A 19,120-nucleotide genomic window follows, 5' to 3' on the forward strand; every position below is an offset into this window, starting at 1 on the left:
GGAGGTCTTGAAAAAGAACTTTATGGATGGAGAAGAAATTTATACCTCATAGAACAAGATTTGTAAAGAAACAGTTATGATTAACTTATACATTATGAGGCAACAGAAGAATAAAGGAAGCATTCAAATTTGTAATCGACAATGTAAATCCTGATGATTCAGAGGTTAAACAAAATCCTGAAGGCTGAAGAAGAATGTAAAAGTTACATTAGTAGTTGCCAAGAGTTGTTCCATTTGTGAATAATTCCCTAGTAGTTCCTTTTCATTGGCATCGTACTAACCTCAGGCATATTGTGTTACAACCTTCAGCAAAAATTGGCAAAACCTATCGTACCATCCACAAAACACGGGAATTTTTAAAGACAATTGCAAAAGATATTAAAATCAATGCAAAAATTTTTAATGATTATGTTAGAGTAGACTTGAAACTGATTGCAAATAGAAATGTGTAATTTTCAATCAGCCTGAATAAGGGTTTTGTGCCAGAGTTTGCAGGAGATTAGCAGAGCCGACATCCCCACTACTGAATCAAGGATAGACACTAATGAAAATGAACAAAAGCAAAAAGATAGGTATGAAGAAAATAATGGCCCTAAAATGAGAACAAATCCCCAGAACAAGACGATTTCCATCCAGGGTTTAAAGGATGTGAACATTGCAGGACCCCAAACAATAGCCTTCCAAAGAATACCTCATATCTGCCGTTTAGACTTTGCTGGATCTGTAATAATAACGGGCTAACTGAACAGATTGTAGAGGTTCAGCTGATCAGACGGACGTGATATGAATATATAAAAGGTAGGATGTTTGTGACAAACTTGTCTGAATTGTTTTGTTGAGGTGGAAGTAGTAGTCAGAGAGTTGTCCCTAATTTATACAAAAGGCCAGATGGAACCTAACAAGATTCTTAATCAGGTACTGTTAGCTAAAATTGAAGTTCAAGGAAATGAAAGTATATTGGGGGAGATGATGGTCTAGTAGCATTATTGCTGGACTGTTAAGCCAGAGACCCAGTTAACGTTCTGGGTTTGAATCCTGCCATGGCAGGTTATAGAACATAGAACATAGAACATTACAGCGCAGTAAAGGCCCTTCGGCCCTCGATGTTGTGCCGACCTGTCATACCGATCTCAAGCCCATCTATCCTACACTATTCCATGTACGTCCATATGCTTGTCCAATGATGACTTAAATGTACCTAAAGTTGGCGAATCTACTACCGTTGAATTCAATAAGTATCTGGAATTAAGAATCTAGTGATGAATCCATTGTCAATTGTCAGGCAAAAAAAACCATCTGACTGATGAATATCCTTTTAGGGAAGGAAATCTGCCATCCTTACCTGGTCTGGCCTTCATGTGACTCCAGACCCACAGTTATGTGGTTGACTCTTAACTGCCCTCTGGGAAATTAGGCATGGGCAATAAATACTGGCCTAGCCAGCCAATCCCTCATCCTGTGAGTGAATAAAGAAAAAAAAAATCACATTATGGTTGAAACAATTCCCCCCATCCACCACCACCAAAGGTCAGTATCCCATCTATTAGGAACGGGCAATAAATGCTGCCTAGTCAGCTATACCCTCATTCTGTTAATGAATAAAGAAACAAAAAAGACCTCATTTTTGGCAAGGCCTCAGGTTGTGGGAATGGGGTGAGCAAAAGGCATTGAAGTCTAGGATCAGCTATGATCATATTGAATTGGAGGGCAGGCTTGATGGGCCTCTGGGCAGGCTTAACAGGATAGGTATAATGGGCAAGTGATCTAATTGTCAGCAAGTGGCTGGAGTTGCCATGCAAGGATCTGAGTTCAGGCCATGACCACTGTTTCTTTTCATTGGTCCTGCATTGATGTCATGGACAAGGGTAGAGTTTGTTGAGCATCCTCAGTTGCCCTGGAGCCATGTGGCTCGTTTGCCTATCTCTGAAGGAAGTTAAAACTCAACACATTGTTGTGACTCTGGTGTCAATCTCAGCCAGATCATGTAAAGATGGCAGACTTCCTTCCCTAAATGGCATTAGTGAACCAGATGGTAGTTTACAACAACTGATGATATACTTCATGGTCACAACTGTCACCTGAGCATAGCTTTGGCCCTGTTTTGTATGGTAAACAGAGAGTGATTTTGTTCAGGAGTCTGTCAAACATTTGAATGGCACTCCTGTGTGCCATCTGCCTGCAGTCAACTGTTTGTGTCATACAATCATGGGCAAGCAACTGTCGTTTATCTGAGCAAGGTAACCTCTTCAGTGCAGCTGGCTTCACAGGAGGATGGCTTTGATGCCAGTGGCAGTGTCAATTTCCAGGATGACAATGTTTGAGCCTGGGTCCTTCTGGTGAATCTGAAGGATGACATTGAGCAATGCTAATAGAAAACCTATAGAAGGTGAACAGAATCCAGAACTCAGCACCTTGCAGATTTGATTTTGATTTATTTGATTTTATTTATTATTGTCACATGTACCAAGGCATATTGAAGAATATTGTTTTGTGAGCCAACCAGACAAATCATACTTTATATAAGTACATCAGAGTAATTGAACAGAATGTAGAATACAGCGTTACAGTTATGGAGAAGATGCAGAGAAAGATCAACTCAAATATAAAATTGGCCCATTCATAAGTCTGATGACAGTGGGAAAGAAGCTGTTCTTAAATCTGTTAGTGAATAGTTTTCAAACTTCTGTGTCTTCTGCTCAATGGAAGAGGGTGGAAGAGAGTGTAACTGGGGTGGGAGGGGCCTTTGATTATGTTGGCTGCTTTCCTGAGGCATTGGGAGTGTAGATAGAATCTATGGAGAGAAGGCTAGTTTTCCTGATAGATTGGGTTGTATTCATAACTCTCTAATTTCTTGTGACCATGGTTTGACAATTGTTTCTTAAACAGTTTGGATGGAAGTATAAAATTATGGAAGACTATTGATAGTTCAGGTGACTGTGGAAATGGATTTCAGTGGAGGTAAATCTCATCCATTTTGAGCCGTTAGGGGATAGAGTGGAGCACTATCTAAATGGTGAAAAGCTAGAAATTGTGGTCATGCTTGAGCATTCAGGTGCTCAGATCATTGCAGCTGATGGTGTCCCCATGGTGCTTCTGCCTTTGTCCTTCTGGATGGAAGTGATCACGGGTTTGGAATATGTTGTCCAAACAGCCTTAGTGAATTCCTGAAATGCATATTGTAGATGATACACACTGTTGCAATTGAGCATCGGTGGTGCACAGAGTGGATGTTTGTGGATACATCCAGACTTGGATAACGTCTAAGTATTTGTTGCATATGGACTTGGAGCACTGATTTCTTCAGTACCTGAGGACTTGTGAATGGTGCTGAACATTATGCAATCATCAGCAAACATCCCCATTTCTGATCTTATGATGGAGAGAAAGTCAATGATGAAGCAGCTGAAAATAGTTGGGCCTAGGATGCTACCCTGAGGAACTTTTGCAGAGATGTCCTGGAGCTGAGATGACTGATCTCCAATGACAACAACCATCTTCCCACATGGCAGGTATGACTCCAACATGTAGTGAGTTTGGCCCTTGATACCCATTGATTCCAGTTTTACTTAGGTTACTTGAAGAGACTTGGTTAAATGTGGCCTTGAGCACAATGACAGTCACTTTCATCTCACCTCTTGATTTCAGCTCTCTTGTCCATGATTGAACTAAGGCTGTCATGTAGTCAGGAGCAGCAGTATAGCACTAGTGGTTTTTGATTGGAACACTATAGGCTGCAGTCAAAATGGACATCATAGATGTCCAATGTTGCTAATGACCTTCATCTGGTCTGGCATCACATGATACATCTGTGCAGAAAATCAAAACTCCAATGGGTAACCAGACGCTGCCACATTACAGTGTTTGATAAGCTCTTTTCCAGATTAAAAAAATCTAGGTATTGTTTGATAAGCCTCACTGTTGCTCAGGTCAAGTACCTTTTTGGGCAGGACGACAAGGGACAGGCACATGGATACCCAAGAGAACAGGAGAGCAATCGGGAACTAGTGGGAGGAGAAGGGACTGCATCAGGCTCTGGGCAGTATAGCTGCTGACTGTCCAGATCACTGTGCTCCCTAACTGTAGCATCATTGGATACTTTCAGACTGCGCAAAATGGCATTAATGATGTATTATAATCTGTGTGAGACTTTGTTGTGATATCACTGAAGTTTTCATTCGCCTGTGTTTGGATGACCAAAATTTGATGCAGCATGAGGTGTGTGCAATCTTTCAATAAATAGAACTAAAGCCTCAGCAAAGAATGCAGCACCTATTCTTACATTCTCAACAACAAATAGTATTGATATAGAGCTTTTACCGTGGAGAAAGAGATCCTTTGGTCCATTGTGTCTGCATCAGCCATCAACAATCCATCTATTCACATTCCATTTTCCAGCACATCATGTGTAGCCTTGCATGCTGTGACATTTCAAATGCTCATCTAAATAATTCTCAAATGTTGTGAGGTCTCCTGACTTGAGTATCCTTTCAGGCAGTGAGTTCCAAATACGCACAGTCCTCTAGGTGAAAGACTCTTTTCTCAAATTCCCTCTCAACCCTCTGGTCCTCAGCTTAATACACTGTTGCCTGAATATTGACCCTTCCAGTATTAGGGAAAATCTCTCCCAATCTATTCTATCCATGTGAACACTGCAGGTTTTATTACCTGAGCAATAAATGCATGTGTCCTAATTAGCAGTGCTACAGCTAAATCATTTTTCCAATGCCCAACACTCCCACAGCCTTTGTCACCACCCTCAACACCACTATTTGCTTTCCTTCCTTCAGAGTAGTCTTATCCTAATGTCCCAATGAATATTGACACAATCTTCAAATTCTGAAGGAAAGGTAAATGGAAAGAATTCAGTTCTTCTGTATTCCATCTAAGAAATGCCATTGTAGAGCCCATAAGAAACACAAGAATGAGGAGAACGTCTGGCCCATTCAGTCCCCTTAAGCCTGCTCTACCAATTGGCCTGACAATGGCTCATCTGGTTGTGGCATTGATTGCATTTTCCTATCTGCCTTCCATACCCCTTCCCTCCCTTTCCCCTCAAAGATCTGTCCAATTGCCTCAAGTTAATTCAATAAACCAGGCTGCACCACTCACATGGCTGAAGAATAACATAGGCTAATGAACCTTTGTAAATATATCACTCCTCCTCATCTCCATCTCAAGTGGGAGACCCATAACATTTCTTAAACAATGTTTCCTCCTGTTCTAGATTCCCCCATGTTGTGAGATATTCTCCTTGCACTTCCCCTGCCCAGTCTTCTTATGGTCTACCTTGTCTATCCCTTTCCCAGTGCTGTGAGTGTTTGCCCTGTGTGTGTGTACGTACATGAAGCAGTGATGGCAGACAGGATGTGACTTGTGAAAGCAGCTGCAGCTTATCATGCAGCAACTGTGGGCTGAGAGAGAGAGAGAGATAGAGAGAGAGGGACAAAGCAAATGAGATCTGAAGGAGCCCTCCAGCAGTGCATCTCTCAGAGCTGCCAGCTTCCATGGTTTCTATTCTTCTCCTGCTGTTGTGCACTCTCTCAGTAATGGACAAGTGGATACGGCCTTCTCAGGGAGCAGTCTTTTGTCATAGGTTGTATATGGTCTTGACACACGAGAGGATGTGCCAGTGAGAGAGTAGTTTTTAAAGAACAGGTGTGACTATCACTGTAGAATAGCTCATGTACAGTATGTAAGATGTAAAGTGGGTAATAATGGTAGTACCAATGGTGGGCGTGAGGAGGTGGATGTGTAGTGTCGTGCAGTAATTACACGTGAATGAACTGTTGAGAAATGAGGCTAAAGTCATAGAATCATTGAGTCATACAGGCACACAGCATGGAAACACCCTTTGATCTAACTAGTCTATGCTGAACATGATCCCAAACTAAACAAGTCCCACCTGCCTGTGCTTGGCTTGTATCCCTTCAAATTTTTCCTATTCACATACTTATCCAAGTGTCTTTTAAACATTGTAACTGTGCCCACACCCATCACTACCTCAGGGAATTCATTCCACAAGTGAACCCACCCTTTGTGTAAAGCATTTGCCTCTCTGAACAGTCCTGTGAAGTCACTGAACCCTTTCCAGAATTGCAGCTCTATTCTGAGGCTCTGTCCAAAGCAATGACTTTCTCAGTGACCTTTTCTCACAGGCAATGCGGGTGGTCCCAAGAAGTTTTGCTGAATCTAGTGCTGGCTGCTCATTGCTTGGAGCAGGATCTTCTGAGCAGCTTTGCAGATCCTGGGTGTTATTTCTGGAACTTTTGCAGCCCCTTGTCCAAGTTTTTTTCTAGTTTGTTGAGACCATTAGAGCTGCCAGGTAATTTTAATGATGTCCCAGCACAGATTTAATGTGAATCTAGAAACTACATCAATTAAAGTTGGAACTTATCCTCTGAGAGCTCTGGTGCAGTATGGTCAAATTTCTGGAGCCAGGATTTCTATTTAGGGGTTTAGAGCAGAGGTTGATGCATTTGGAATTCATGAGTCACAATGTATTTCATCTTGAGGTGGCAGGGGGTCAAAGAAATGATTCCCTCCAATCCTTTCAGCAAACACTTTATCATGGGTGGTGTGATTGCTGTGGTTAGCACTGCGGTCTAACAGTGCCGAGGACCCAGATTTGATTCCAGCCTTGGGTGGCTGTCTGTGTGGAGTTTGCACATTCTCTTTTTTTTCTGCATGAGTTTCCTCTGGATGTGCTGGTTTCCTTCCACAGTCCAAACATGTGCAGGTTAGTGTGGACTGGCCATGATAAATTGTCCATAGTTTTCAGGGAAGTGAAGTTAGCCATAGGAAATGTGGGATTGCAGGATAGGGTAGGGCGATAGGTCTGGGTAGGATGCTCTTCAGAGAGTCAGTGTTGGTTCAATGGGCTGAATGGCCTGCTTCAACATTGTAGGGATTCTATGGTTTGCCATCACTTACTCTGCTGCTGGTCTTCCTAACACGCATAGAATAACTCCTAAAGGGAGCACCGTCACTGTGACAGCTCATTCTTATGTAACACACCTAGACACACACATGCAGAAATAAATCTGAATGAATCACATGCGGGAAGCTGCTGTCCCAGAATGAAGTTTCTCATCAGCATTGCCACAAATTGGTGAGACAAGCTTCAGTCCAGTGCATGAATGCGGAGAGTTACTGCAGTGGAAACCTGAGACTTCTCCTGTATCCTTCGTAGTTTCAGATTTTGAGGTGGAGGGAAGAGGTCACGACAGAATAGATAGAGCAAAAAGGGGAATATTTTCTTCTCTTTTAATGATAGTATTAAACCACCATTTTCAGCTCACTTTTGTTCTGCAGAAGTTATATTGGGCCGAAAATATTCACTTTTTCTCTCTCTGTAGATACTGCCAGACCTGTTGAGTTTCTCCAGCTTTCTATTTGAAATAATTACCATTGGCATGTCAATATTAGTAGTAAATATAGAATTTGTTATAATTAATGGATTTTATATATGGGCAAGAATCTGAATGACTAGCTTCTGCCTTTATTTCTGATACAGCCAGCCACAGAATCCATCCTGACTCCTCAATCAATCAATTGTGCAGTCGTCATCTGACACTGCACTATCCCCGAAGTTAATAAAACCAAGCAACTCAGATCCATTTCTTCAATTAATGCTTTTCAGGCAGTAATGCTGGCAGCGCTGAGCTATCGCAAGCAATCACTATTAACAATATCATAATTTACAATCTAAAATTGTCAACAATCAATTTCATTATATCCTCCCGTCAAACACTCCCAGGACAGGTGGAGCATAAAATTTCTTCTTTGCACAGACTCTGGGAATACAGTTCCCAGTCGGACGGACACACATGTCGGATTCAGGTGTAATGTGAGAACTCGGCCTCCTGGCTGTGTTACTTGCAGACTGTTTCAGGCTGAGATATCTACTGACAGTGAGCCGCTGCCACTCGCGCACACACACACTTCTCACTGATCACACTGGCTTCTCTCCTGAGGACCGCAGCTGGTGTTTTGGATGAATGTGTTCTACTTTAGATGTGAGGCGGTTGTAACCCCACGCCAGCCCGGATTGGCTGTGAGAACCGGACCAGTGGGAAGTCGGAGTCGCTGTGTGCTGAGACAGTGAGCTCTCTGCTCAGCTCCGAGTGTGGGACAGCCCGGAGCCCAGCACCTCTCCACGCTCCGGGAAGCAACCGGGACCCGACCCCGACTGGCAACCCCCTCTCACAGTTCACCACAACCTGGGCGAGGCAGCGGCTTCAAGAGGAGACCGTGCGGAATTGGACTGCTGCCATTCTAGACCAGGAGCATTTAAACCTGCAACCCCGCCTCTGGACCAGGAGCAAATAAATCTGCTCTCCCCTAGACCAGGAGCACCTGAACCTAGAGAGCCAGGGTCAGTGAGTGTGGTCAGTGTCTCACGGTGTGTTAGTGTTAGTATGTGTGACTCACTGTTAGTATCTCACTGCTTTTTGCGTTAGTGTCTCATTGTGCATCTCAGTGCGTGTGCAGCACTCCCCTCTTGGAAATATGAAACGATCTCATCGTGTTCTATCTCTTTCTCATTCAATCTCGACTACCAGTTTCAGTACTACAAGTCTCACCTCACTCATTGATTTTCCCTCACACTTTTAGTTTCAAGCCTTTGCATTTCTTCACGTGGTCTCCTTCAGTTTATCTTTTTTTTACTTCTTTCTCTCTCTTTCTCTCTCCCTTTCTATCAAGGCAGTTTCATTCTATAATAACCACAACAGAATGCATCATGTAGAATTTCACATTCATGTATCCAATATTGTTCAGCCAGTTTTGCTCTTTCCATTTGTCATTGTGTTTCTCCATCTTTCTGATCACTTTTATTTCAGTCTCAGCCTTTGAAAAAAATTCCCCCCCTTCAATTTTCACTATGCCTCTGATTATTCAACCTTTTAATTATTTCTCCCTAACCACATCCGCCTGTCTTTCACTTATTTTTTCTCCATTTCATTATCTTTTCTCTTTCTGGTTTCATAATCTCAGTCCTACTCTGTCTCTGCAGCCTATTTCTCCTATCACTTCTCAATGGTTTTATATCCAGAATTTAATTCTCTGATTTCCCTCTATTCCATTTTCTAGATTTCCCCATTTATTTTCTATTTCTATGCACTTATCTATAGATGTCTCTCTTCTTCCTTCTCTTATTCCCACAACTCACATGGTTTTTTGCTCTCAGTTTCCATCCTTCTCTTCCCGTTTGGTATAACTTCCTCCTGTGTCAGACCAAAACTGCACAGACCAAAGGAACTGTGGATACTGTAAATCAGAAACACAAACAAAAATTGCTGGAGAAGCTTAGGAGGTCTAGTAGCATCTGCGCAGAGAAATCAGAGCTAATCTTTCAGGTCAAGTGACCCTGCCTTAGAAATAGAGTTCTGAAGAAGGGTCACTGCACCCAAAATGTTAACTTTGCTTTCTCTTCACAGATACTCCTAGTTCTGTTAAGCTTTTCCAGCAATTTCTGTTTTTGTATAGGAATGCACTTGTGGGGGTGCAGAGAAGGTTCACCAGGATGTTGCCCAGGATGGAGTGTTTCAGTGATGAAAAGAGGCTGGAAAATGTCAGGTAGTTTTCTTTGGAGCAGAGAAGGTTGGGGGAGGACCTGATAGAGATGTATAATATTCTAAGGGACATGAACACCCTGGATAGAGAGCAGCTGTTCTCCTAAGTTAAGGGTCAAAAACAAGAGCCACAATTTTGAGGTGAAAGGTTGAGAAGGAACTGGGAGAAAAGAATTTTAATCAAGATATTAAAGTGTGAAGCTGGATGAACACAGCAGGCCAAGCAGCATCTCAGGAGCACAAAAGCTGACATTTCTAGGCCCGAAACGTCAGCTTTTGTGCTCCTGAGATGCTGCTTGGCCTGCTGTGTTCATCCAGCTTCACACTTTGTTATCTTGGATTCTCCAGCATCTGCAGTTCCCATTATCACTGATACAATTTTAATCAAGATATTAACAGGAATCAGGATTACACTGTCTGGGAGGGTAGTTGATTTGGTAAACATTAAAATATTTAGAAAGTAGTTGGATGAGCACTTGAAATATCATAACATTCAATGCTATGGACCAAATGTTGGAAAGTGAGATTAGAGCAGGATTTGTGAAGATTTTATTGATGAAGATTTGAAGGGCTGAAAAGCTTCTTCTGTACTCTATAGTTCTATGATTCTATGACCTCAGTGGAGTCAATCAGCAGTGATCTGGATGGGAGGGTTCACTGTTACTCTTGATATACAGCTTGTGGTGTGATTTTAGATTTATATCTGATATGAGGTGACTCGGTGATTGGGCTGATGCAGGGGATGAGCTTGGTGCTGTTTCAGTGTTGGAATAATTCAGTGGGTAAGGGGAGACCAGTGAGTTCCTTATTGAAGAAAGACCTGGGTGTAGCAATTGCATCTGTAACTCTAAAACTCTGCAATACAAAATGGCATTGTCCAATTATTCCAGGTGATTTACATGTCGATTTGCAAATCTTTGTACTGTCACCTCAATTATACATTGTCCCGTTTGAACTGCCAAATTTCACTTGGAGCCAATGTAAATAGTTACATTATTTATGGTCTGTTCTGACTATTCCTTACATGCCCAATTCTGAGTCAGTGCTAGGCTCCTCCTCCCTGTCCTGAAAGTATTGACGATAGGAGAAGCCAGCAGGGAACTGCCTGTCACTGTTTACTTGAGGTGGGGGTGGGAGGGGCACTGTCTTCCATTTTCATTACAGCCTGTTCACCTTGTTTACATGATTTCTCTCAGCAGAGCTGACCTATTTCCTATTAATCACACCTATAATTAACACCTACTCCACACCTCTTATCCCTCCTTTAACCCCATGAGCACTCCCTTTTTCTTTTGCTCTGGACATCCTCACTACCTGTTCCATTTGCTTCACCTTTCTCTTTCACAATAGCATAAAAAAGTATCATATTCCAGACCTCTTCAGTTCCAAAGAAGAATCACACTGGGCACAAAACATTAACTCTTTCTTTCTCCACAGATGGCACAGAGCTTCTCTTGCACTGCCTGTTTTAATCTTTGTTCATTGATCTGTGTTTGTGGAGATTCCTTCCATCTTTCAAACAATCTTTGGAAGATTCGGTGTTGAACAGTCTGGTAGTGTTTTAGTTTGCCTTTTTGTTTGTAACATGTTCCAATCCATTTCCAATGGTGAAATAATTGCTTCTGCAATGTAGAAGGGAGTTATGCACAAGGATCCAGTGGAATTGGCACAGTAGCAGATTCTGAGAGAAGTGCGTGGGAAGTTGAAGATTCCATTGGGCAATTACTCTATATTTGGAATCTTTCAAAAGTACCGATTTAAACTGGAGAATTCTGTGTGTTCCACTGCAGGGAAGTAAATAGTTACTCAGGAAAAGTTTGACTATTGAAAACCTAACCTAATTGCTAGGTAACTATAAAACTGAATCCCAAATTACCATACACACCCAGATCTATACACCTACCCACATTCCTTACACACCTATGACCCTGATCCAGCACCCACTCTTGTCTAATGATATGGTGCTTTCAGTCACCAAACCCAATACCTCCTTCTACGCCTGAGACTTAACACCCCCCAAGAATGGGAAACTTCCCCACATGCCATGCAACCTGACCTGAACCTCCTGTTCCCAGCCTCTCACCACATTTCCTGTACTGTGGGAAAACCCATCAGATTTACAGCAAGGCTCTGCATTTCTGAAGGAGCCCTGATCAGAATCTTCACTCAGGGCAACACAATGTTTCCATGGTTAACACTGCTGCTTTATGGTGCCAGGGACTCAGGTTTGATTCCAGCCTCAGGTGACTGTGTGGAGTTTGCACATTCTCCCCGTGCCTGTGTGGGTTTCCTCCAGGTTCTCTGATCTCCTCCCACAGTCCAAAGATGTGCAAGTTAGGGGTGGATTGGCTGTACTAAATATGAGAGTCTATGTGGAGTGTTTTTTTGGAAGGTCATACAGACTTAATGGGCTGAATGGCCTATTTTCATATCATATGAAATGTGGAGCTCTTTCTTAATGTAGGAGTGATGTTGTAATCAGAGTGTAACATTGGAAAGTCAAAGATATTTGACACATTCCAACAAAATGACTTTCCAGGAAGCAAGGTCTGCTCTGTTATACAGTACCCGGCAACAAAATAGTCAATGTCACACAGGCTTCGAGAAAGAATGTCTTTTTTTTCATCTCCTGTTAAGCTGATGAGGAATTAACAAAGACGTTTAAATCATGGAAAACACAGCCAGAGCTGTCTCGATGTTATTGTGCTTATATTTTGCATTTTTTTGTAGGAAGAGTTAGGTTTTCATTCAAGTGTAATGACTGTGAATCGAAAGCTGCGTTTGAGTGATGGTCATTGCATTTACCTCTTAAAGAAACATTTGAGTGGAACCTTGGATCGAGTTTGACCTAGACTGTAGGGTCACAGAGTTTGGCCTCATCTCTATTTCTATCACTTTACATGATTGAAGAAGATTTAGATGATGAGCACTGAGTTTTATTACGGTAGAGTGCACTCGTCAAAGTTGAAATATTAATGTGGATGCTTCTCTGTTTTTCTCTCCGACAGGACACATCCATTAACTCCTGGCACGCTGAAACTTCCTCGGTGGATGCGCAGAGTTGGGTTTCAGCACCGCGGACAGCGCTATGAGGAAGTCCCAGAGACGCTCCTTTCCCTGAGCCAAACCGTTGCAATTTCGTTTCTAATGAATTTGGGACAACGATAATCTGTTGTCTCTTGTTCAAAGTTGGGGTGTCAGGAACGCGGGATGTTTACTCTTTTAAACTCGGCAGGAAGTGTCCCGGGAGGCTGCAGTCTGCTCCTCATCTGTTCCCTCTTCCCGTGCGGATGCAGTAAGTTAATATTTTGCAACAAAAACAAAGTTGCTGGAAAGGTCTGGCAGCATCTGTGAAGGAAAAATAAAACAGGGTTAATATTTTGGGTTCAGTGATCCCTGGAGGAGTTGTACTTGCTTGGTGAGCCTTTCATTCCCCACAGGATTTCAGTTCCATTCATAGAATTATCAGGCAGTAAAGCACCAAAGAAAGGATATTGGGCCATCATGTCCAGCTAATCCAACAGGAACATGCTCCTACTTCAGCTTTAAGATAGAGGGTCTGGGTTCTTCAAACAGTCATCCAAGTACTTTCTATATGTGCTATCTCTCCTACTCCTCCCCTGATTGGGAGATTGGGAATTCCTTATCTGCTCAATCCCTGTCCCCACCCCACTCTACTATTGCTCAATCTCAACCTCTCACTCTACCCCAGCACTGGCCCCTCTGGTGACCTGGATCAAATGAACCTCCAGTTTGAGAGTATCCATGTCCAATAGTGTGGTACCCCAGGCAGGTTCAGAGGGTGCAGGCTCAACATAAGAGTGGGAGAAGGGGCTTTCATGGGAACTCGAAAGCATTTAACACTCAGTATCGAGTTCAACAACTTGCAGCCTGTGCACCTCCTTCCATGTCCTTTATCATGTCATCAGATAGGCTCTGGGCAGCCATCACAGCTAACCCAGTTTCACCCACTGCTTTTAATTCTCCCAGACTTACCATGGTCTAGTTCTTTGTCTGCCCACCTGCTGTTCTATCTCTGTGGTCTCCACCTCCTCTCATCATTTACTTTTCTCTCCCCCTCCACCCCACACCTTCAACTATATACCGAATTTTTCCTATCTACAATCAGTTCATTAACCTTGCTTTCTTCCCACAGATGCTGCCAGAACAGCAGAGTTTCTCCAGCAATTTCTGTTTCTCTTCCTAATGGTTTCACTTTCTGGTTTTGTTTGATCGTCATTAGGTGCTCAGCAAGTATCACTGGAATGACCCACCTTCACATTACAGCTGCTGGCACCCACCCCCCTACAGCTTTGGCAAACAGAGCTTTGTTGAAATGGCATTTTGAGTTCAATTCATAGATGTCACACCATCATTGGTGTTAACATGGGTCATCACTGGGGCTCCTATATCATGTACCACACAAGAGGACATGCATGTGGCCCCTGATGGCCACTGGTGTATCTGACAGAAGGTATTAGCAAAATATAAATGACCTCAATAAATGGGAATCATTTCTTTTTCTGATTAATTGCTTGATTTTATGGCAAACTGACCATTGCAGGGTCCACTTATTGAATTGAATCACATGTATATATTCCATCACCTTAGCCACTGAAACTGCATTGGTATTCATTATCTATGCTTTCATTTGTTCATAAGATGTAAACATCACATAGAAGGCCAGCATTTATTGCTCATCGCTAGCTGCCCCTTGAGAAGGTGTTTGTGAGCTGCTTTCTTGAACCACTGCGTCCATTTGCTGTAGTTAGATCCACAATGACCTTAGGGAGGGAATTCCAGGATTTTCACTCAATGACAGTGAAGAAATGGTGATATATTTCAAGCCAGAAAGGTGAGTCATTGGAGGGGAACTCCTAATGGGTGGCGTTCCCACGTAACTGTTGTTCTTGTCCTTCTAGATGGGAATGATTGTGGGCTAGGAGAGAATTAATTTCAAAGATCTTGGGTGTGAGCTGATCAAATGGACTAACAATGTGTTTAATCAATAACAGTGGGTTTCATCAAAATTCTGATTCTCCCTCTCTCCCACCCCCTCTCCTTCTCCTGCTCCCCTGCCTCCCCTCCTCCTTTTCCCTCTTCTGCTCCTTTTCTTTCTCCCACTCCCTGTTCATCACTCTCTCCCTTTCCCGCTTGATTTTCTTCTCTCTTTCTCTTTCCCTTTCCCTCCCCATCTCTCTCTCCCTCTCCCTCTTCCACCTCATTTCCTTCTCCCTTTTCTCCCATTTCCATCTCCCTCTTTCTCTCTCTCCCTCTCCAACTCCATGTCTCTCTCTCTCTTCCCCACTCCTGCTCCATCTTCATCTTCTATTCCTGTTCCCCTGCAACTCCTGTACTCTCTCCTTTGTCCTCTCTCCCTCCCCCTTCCTCTCCTTCTTTCTTATCTCTAGTCTATTGTCAGGAGAAGACTCATTCTCAGGCTGAGGAGAGGCTCTTCAAACACCTCTTCACTGGCTACAATCGGTGGTCCAGACCTGTCTCCAATGCTTCAGATGCCGTTATCGTCAACTTTGGTCTTTCCATCGCACAGCTCATTGATGTGGTGAGATATTGTAGTGATCAGCTCACAATGACTGCTGTATACAATCATTCCAGTTTATAATCACCATTGCTGACAATCACTGCTATTCATAATCACTGCTGTTAATGTGAAAATGTGAGGTTATGCACTTTAGCAGGAAAAACAGAGGAGTTGAATATTATTTAAATCAAGAAAGATTGCAGAAATCTACAGTACAGAGGGATTTGGGGGTCCTTGTGTCTGAATCACAAAAACCTAGCATCCAAGTTCAAAAGGAAAATGAGGTAGTAGCCTTTATTCCAAAGAGAATGAAGAATAAAAGTAGGAAAGTTTTGCTAAAACTATATAAGGCATTAGTTAGGCTTACTCAAAATACTATGTATAGTTTTGATCCCCTTATCTAAGGAAAGATATCCTGGCATTGGATGCAGTCTAGAGATGGTTTGTTAGGTTGATTCTGGGTATATAGAGACTTTCTTATTAGGAGAGGTTGAGTAGGTCGGACCTAAACTAATTGGATTTTGGAGAAATAAGAGGTGACCTGCTATAACATAAGGACTCCTTAGGGAGTTTGATAGTAAAATGCTTTGAGGTTGTTTGTCCTCATGGGAGAGTCTAAGAGCAGAATGCATCACCTCAGGATAAGGAGTCATCCATTTGAGATAGATAACAGGAAGCTTTCTCTCAGAAGCACAGAGGATGTCAAGGCTGGGCCGTTAAATATTTTCAAGGCTGAGATACATTCTTAATCAGGAAGGGAATCAAGGATTCTGCTGATAACGCAGGAGCGTAGAGTTGCAGATGGTCAGATTAGTCACAAACTCATTGAATGATAAAGCAGACTTAAAGGGCTGAATGGCCAAATCCTACTCCTTCTTACAATCACAATCACCAATGTTCGCAATTTCTGTAGTTCACAATCAGTGATAGCAAGAAATGTAGATATTGGAGTCAGAGATAACACAGAGTGGAGCTGGAGGAACACAGCAGACCAGACAACATCAGGGTAGCAGAAAAGTTAACATTTTGGATCAGGACGTTATTCAGAAAAAAAATTCATAATCAGTGGTATTCACAATCATTGCTATGAGTTTGTACTGCAACATTACCATGTTTACACTCTCAAAGTTTAGCAAAGAAACATTCAGGAATATTAAGAAAGAACTTGCATTTAGATAGAACCTTTCACACCCTTAGGACACCTCAGTGCTCTTCACAGTGAAATACCAATCATTGCTGACATGCTCACTCACACAGGCAAGGCTTTCTGTGCAGGTTTGAAGGAGTTCCTTTGCCCCCTTCACTTCCCCACTGTGTATAGCAGGAAAAGGACTGAGGGAAGGGACAAAACCAAGATTTTTCTCAGAGGCCCATGTGTGATTGTTGGTTGCTCCCAGGGAATGTTGCTTGGGGTTGGAGCAGGAGCTGAGTTGGACACTGAAAGAGGGTCTGCTGCTCGCTTAAGATATGAGGAGACTTGCAGGAAACAGCCATCAAATCTAGATCAGGTTTGGGTATTTTTACACTTTGAGGATGAAGATGGATGAGCTTCATAACAAACAAACAGATTAAAGATTTAAAATGTTGGATATTAAAGTTTAAGCGGTTGTTTATTGAATAATTTATCATCACTTTATGCCCTGCTATCTGTGTTGTAGGGACTGAGAGCTCTTGATTCAGCCTGGTGTTCTCATAATCCCTAGGATTATATTAAACACCCTTCATTGACTAGTTCTGTGTACTACCGGCACAACAGTGGGAAATACCGAGGTGGGTGTAGAGAATCTTTCATGGAATTCTACCTGGTTACATCACAGTGGGAAGGCCATCACCACCAAGGCACAGTCGCAGCAGTGTGTACTGTCTACAAGATGCACTGCAGAAATTCACCAATGATCCTTAGACAGCACTTCCCAAACCCATGACCACTTCCATCTAGAAGGACGAGAGCAGCAGATATATGGGAACACCACTCTCTGCAAATTCCCAAGCCACTTGCCATCCAGACTTGGAAATATATTGCTGTTCCTTCAGTGTTTCTGGGTTAAAATCCTGGAATTCCCTCCCTGTGGGCAACGTGGACCTACCTGCAGCACATGGACTGCAGTAGTTTAAGAAGATGCTCACCAACAAGGGTCAACTAGGGTTGGGCAATACATGCTGACCCAGCCAGTGATACTCACGTCCCGTGAATGAATAAACGAAACATTTCTGTGAATTCTTGCTGCAGTCTTCACATACTTCCACAAGTGTACCATCCAGAAGAGAGCAGAGTATTGCTGCTTAGAATCAATGTTTTATATGCAAGTTTATCGTAGCTTCTTTGGTCTTTTACTGCTTATGAATAAATCACAAGTTTTGTGTGCTTTATCAATCGTTTTTGCAACGTGTCCTGTCACTTTCAATGATCTGTACAGCAACATGCCCAAATCTTTCTGCTCTGGCACCATGTCTGGAATTGTTCCCTTTCATTGATACGACCATCCGTATGTCCTTGTCTCAGAATTAAGCAGTTCACTGCTCTCTACGAAACCTGCTTCCAAGGGAAGTGAGATCCCTCCAATTGTGCCCAGTGTGTTAGAATTTCCTGTTGGAGTTGGCTTTCAGAACGATTCTTCATGTAGTGCAGGGACCAGGGCTTTGTCCTCAGTGTCCCAAAGAAAAGGGGAGATAACATATCTGGATCCTGACTCCACACAAACCTCCCCATTCCACTCTTGTCAGTCTGGATTTCACTGTGAGGCCTCCATAGTTAAATTGCCTGCCATTTCTGATTGTCTGAGCTTGAACAAGAAATCAGATCTTGTGAGGCAATACCCTCATCTTAAAATTTTCACTCCTGTTTCCAAAACCTCTCCATATTGCTGTAATCTCCTCCAGCCCCATCACCCTCCAAGATCTCCATGACCCTTTGGTTCTAGCCTCTTATGGATCCCTAATCTGAACTCTCCACCCTTAGCTGCCTGGGCCCCGAATTCTGGAATATGATTTCATTTGTTTACCTCACCTCCCTCCTTTAACCCCCTCCTTAAAAGTTAATCCCTTTACCACCCTTCTGGTGTTCTGTCCTAATGTTTCCTTTATGGCTCAGTGAGGCACTTTATTTGATAAACTTCTTGAGAACAAGTTTGGGACGTTTCATTATGATCATGTCACTATATAAATGTAGGTTGTTGTAGGTTCCAAACTGGCCATTATTGTGTCTGTTATCTGAAGGGGAATTACTTGGAGGAGCGAGGGAGCAGGGAAACAGATGTAGACACTTCAGTCTGTGCAATCCAGAGAAGGCTCTGTTGTGTTCTTTCAGTGCACTGAAATCCATTAAGTTTCTCCTTATGCTTCAGTTATCTGCCAGAGGCTAATACAGACCATATACGCCACAGACATTCTATCTGCAGAACAACACAACGAGAATTGGAATGATTGCATTGGTTGACTGCCCATTACACCAAGATGCAAATTAAAGAAATATGTCCTTTAGACACAAATTATTAGAGCAGAAAATGTTCACTTTCATCTAACAGTAATGTGCAGCACCGAGTGTCCTTCACATACCTTCATTCGGCTGTGCATATTTTCAGCCTTGAACACTGCTGTCCCCTCACTTGGGTGCAGATGATCCTCATGGCACTGCTTCTGAAACAAGTAGGGGCATTTCCCCTGAGGTGCTGCTCCATATTGATCCCTCAATCAGTATCACTGAAGACAGGTCATTATTACGCTGCGTTTGTGGGAACTTCCTGTCTGCAAATTGGCTCCCAAGTTTCCTATACAGTGCTTGCTTTTGAAAAACACTTATTAGCTCTGAAGTACTTTTGGGACATCATGATATGGCAAAAGATGCTACAGAAATGCATTTTCTGACGAAGAGCCTAGGCCTGAAACGCCAGCTTTTCTGCTCCTCTGATGCTGCTTGGCCGGCTGTGTTCATCCGGCTCTACACCTTCATCACAGAAATGCATGTTTGTTGTTCTATCTCTGATTAGTTGTAGAAAGGCAACTGTTT

At 42.7% G+C, this 19,120-nt stretch overlaps 1 protein-coding gene across 5 annotated transcripts in view; it reads left to right on the forward strand.

Annotated features, from left to right (window-relative positions):
• Positions 1-19,120, forward strand: part of chrna2b (cholinergic receptor, nicotinic, alpha 2b (neuronal)) — a 31,552-nt gene that overhangs the window by 310 nt on the left and 12,122 nt on the right. The window contains exons 1-3 of one of the 5 annotated variants that reach the window (XM_048536362.2): positions 7,780-8,387; positions 12,581-12,867; positions 14,984-15,135. In XM_048536362.2, coding sequence (XP_048392319.1) covers positions 12,783-12,867; positions 14,984-15,135 — 237 coding nt within the window. In that variant the 5' untranslated portion in view covers positions 7,780-8,387; positions 12,581-12,782. Of the gene's footprint in view, positions 1-7,779; positions 8,388-11,104; positions 11,126-12,052; positions 12,120-12,580; positions 12,868-14,983; positions 15,136-19,120 lie in introns of those variants that run through there. The other 4 variants (XM_048536361.2, XM_059648770.1, XM_048536363.1 and 1 more) reach the window with 4 other exon arrangements.

The sequence above is a fragment of the Stegostoma tigrinum genome, chromosome 9, assembly GCF_030684315.1.
Source record: "Stegostoma tigrinum isolate sSteTig4 chromosome 9, sSteTig4.hap1, whole genome shotgun sequence".
Lineage (NCBI taxonomy): Eukaryota > Metazoa > Chordata > Chondrichthyes > Orectolobiformes > Stegostomatidae > Stegostoma > Stegostoma tigrinum.